Genomic DNA, 2,474 nt, shown 5'->3' on the forward strand with positions numbered 1-2,474 from the left:
CCGGGCGCCTTCGCGCGCGCGTGCGCGCGGCCGGGCCGGCGACGCGCGCCGACGCCAGGTCGCGATCAAGTTCGAGAAGCGGAGCGCGCGGTGCCCCCAGCTGCGGCACGAGTTCAAGGTCTACCGGGAGCTCCAGGGCTGCACGGGCATCGGGCGCGTCATGTACTTTGGCACGTACCGGGACTGCAACGTCATGGTCATGGAGCTTTTCGGCCCGTCGCTCGAGGACCTCTTCAACCAGTGCGGGCGCAAGTTCTCGCTGAAGACGACGCTCCAGCTCGCGGACCAGCTCCTGGAGCGCGCGGAGACGCTCCACGAGAACCATCTGATCCATCGCGACATCAAGCCCGCGAACTTTGTGACGTCCGTGGGCGAGCAGGCGTCCGTCTTCTGCATCGACTTCGGGCTGTCGAAGCGCTACCGCCACCCGCACACGATGCAGCACATCCCCTACCGCGAGGGCCGGAGCCTCACGGGCACGCCGCGCTACGCGTCCGTCGCGAACCACCAGGGCGTCGAGACGTCGCGGCGCGACGACCTGGAAAGCATCGGCTACATCCTCGTCTACTTTTTGCTGGGCAAGCTGCCCTGGCAGGGGCTCAAGGTGCCCCCGAACGTGTCCGGCACGGCGTCCCAGAAGCACCGTTTAATTCTCGACAAGAAGCAGCTCACGCCGCTGCCCGAGCTCTGCCGGGGCTGCCCCGTCGAGTTCCAGGAGTTCATCCAGTACTGCCGCGAGCTCCAGTTCGACGCCAAGCCGAACATGACCTACGTGCGCAACCTCTTCCGCGACCTCTACCGGCGCCACGGCTTCGAGAACCCGAAGCAGTGGGACTGGGACGCGCCGCGGCCCGGCCGCGACGTGAAACCCGCGATCGGCGCCGGCGCGGGCAACGCCGCGCCGCTCAAGCTCGGCGACAACACGAAAAGCCGCGACGACGCCAAGCGGCCGGGCACGGCCGAGGCGACCAAGGGCTCCGCCGGCGCGTCCATCGGCCGGCCGCCGACCGCGGGGAGCCAGTACCCGGGCGCGCTCGGTGGCGAGTCGGGCCGCGATCTGGACGCCAAGGACAAGCCCGTCGACAAGGTCACCGTGACCATCCCGCGCCCGGCGACGAGCGACACGGCCAACGCCACGGGGCGACCGGGCACGGCCGACGCCTACGGCGGCGCGCCGACGCCCAAGTCGGCCGCCGCGGCCTACCAGCCGCTCGGCGCGAGCGACCGCTGGGGCGGCGCGGGCGACCGGGCGCCGCCGTCGTCGAGCGGCGCGCCGGCGACCGCCGGCGGCTCCAACGGCGGCGACGGCGCGAACTCGCGCAACGGCGGCGCGACGGGCCAGAGCCCCGGATCACAGGCGACGGTGCCCATCCCGACGGCGAGCTCCGCGCCCGGGAGCCAGGGCACGAACACGCTCAAGGCGAACACGCGGTCCTCCGACGGCGGCAGCGGCCACCAGGAGCGCCAGATCTACCAGGCGCCGTCGAACGTGCTGCCCAGCGACGTCGCGGGCGCGTCGTCGCGGTCCGCTTCCGGCGGCGGCAACCGGGGCCTCTTCCAGCCCCAGGCCCAGCAGTCCGCGGCGCCCCGGCCGACGACGTCCGGGGGCACGCGGGCCCGGCCGTCGACGGCGCCGTCCGGGGGCTCGAGCCAGGCCAACAACAAGGCGAGCTCCTTCTGGAAGCGCGCGGCGGAGGACGACAAGCCGCCCGGGTCGAGTTCGCGCGCGGTCGCCGGCGGCGCCCAGAGCGCCTGGGGCGAGGGGCCCCGGCGGCCCCGGGGCGGCGGAAGCGAGAAGCACGGCGGCGGCTACGTCCTCGACGAGGGCTACGGCAACGGCGGCGCCAAGGACGGCGGCGGCCGCGGATACGCGTCGCAGGCGAGCCAGCTCCACTACCGCCACCACGAGCAGGCCCAGAGCCACCTCGTCGGCGGGTCGCTGAGCCTCATGCGGCACCGCCGGGCTTCCGCGCGGGACCGCGCGGCCCAGTCCCAGGCGACGAAGTACCACGTCGGCGGCAGTGCAAACTACGGCTACTCGAACTACGGCTTCGCCGCGCAGGCCAACGCGCCGTCCCTCTGGGGCCACCAGCAGCAGAGCCGCCACACCGCGTGGAACACCGCGGGCGGCGCGCCGCGGAGCAAGACGCCCATGCGCCCGGCGTCCGCGGTCCGCGCGTCGAGCGCGGGCACGCGGTCCAAGCACTCCGCCGCGCCCCCGCGAACCCGGAACCGCTACTGACCGGACGGACCGGCGCGAGCGCCGGCCAATCCTCTCCCGGCACGGGCGCGGCGCGCGCCCGCGCGCGCGCGCGCCGAGTAGCCGCGTCTCTTAGTCGGAGGCCGCCGGGGGTTCCGGATCCGACGTCGTTACGAGCCGCCCTCGAGCTCGCCGCCCGCGTCCTCGAGCTCGAGCGCCGCGGCGCAGGCCGCGGCTACGTCGGGCGCGAGCGCGGGCGCGCCGTCGCCGCCGA

General features: G+C 74.3%; 1 protein-coding gene across 1 annotated transcript in view; it reads left to right on the plus strand.

The window, feature by feature from the left end:
• The window catches only part of AURANDRAFT_32057 (hypothetical protein), a gene marked incomplete at both ends in the record, with an annotated part of 1,171 nt that extends 321 nt beyond the window's left edge, over positions 1–850 (plus strand). Inside the window, one exon of the mRNA XM_009042248.1 lies at positions 59–850. Coding sequence (XP_009040496.1) covers positions 59–850 — 792 coding nt within the window. The remainder of the gene's footprint in view (positions 1–58) is intronic.
• Between the last annotated feature and the right edge of the window lie 1,624 nt (positions 851–2,474).

Source organism: Aureococcus anophagefferens (genome assembly GCF_000186865.1).
Source record: "Aureococcus anophagefferens unplaced genomic scaffold AURANscaffold_29, whole genome shotgun sequence".
Taxonomy (NCBI): domain Eukaryota; class Pelagophyceae; order Pelagomonadales; family Pelagomonadaceae; genus Aureococcus; species Aureococcus anophagefferens.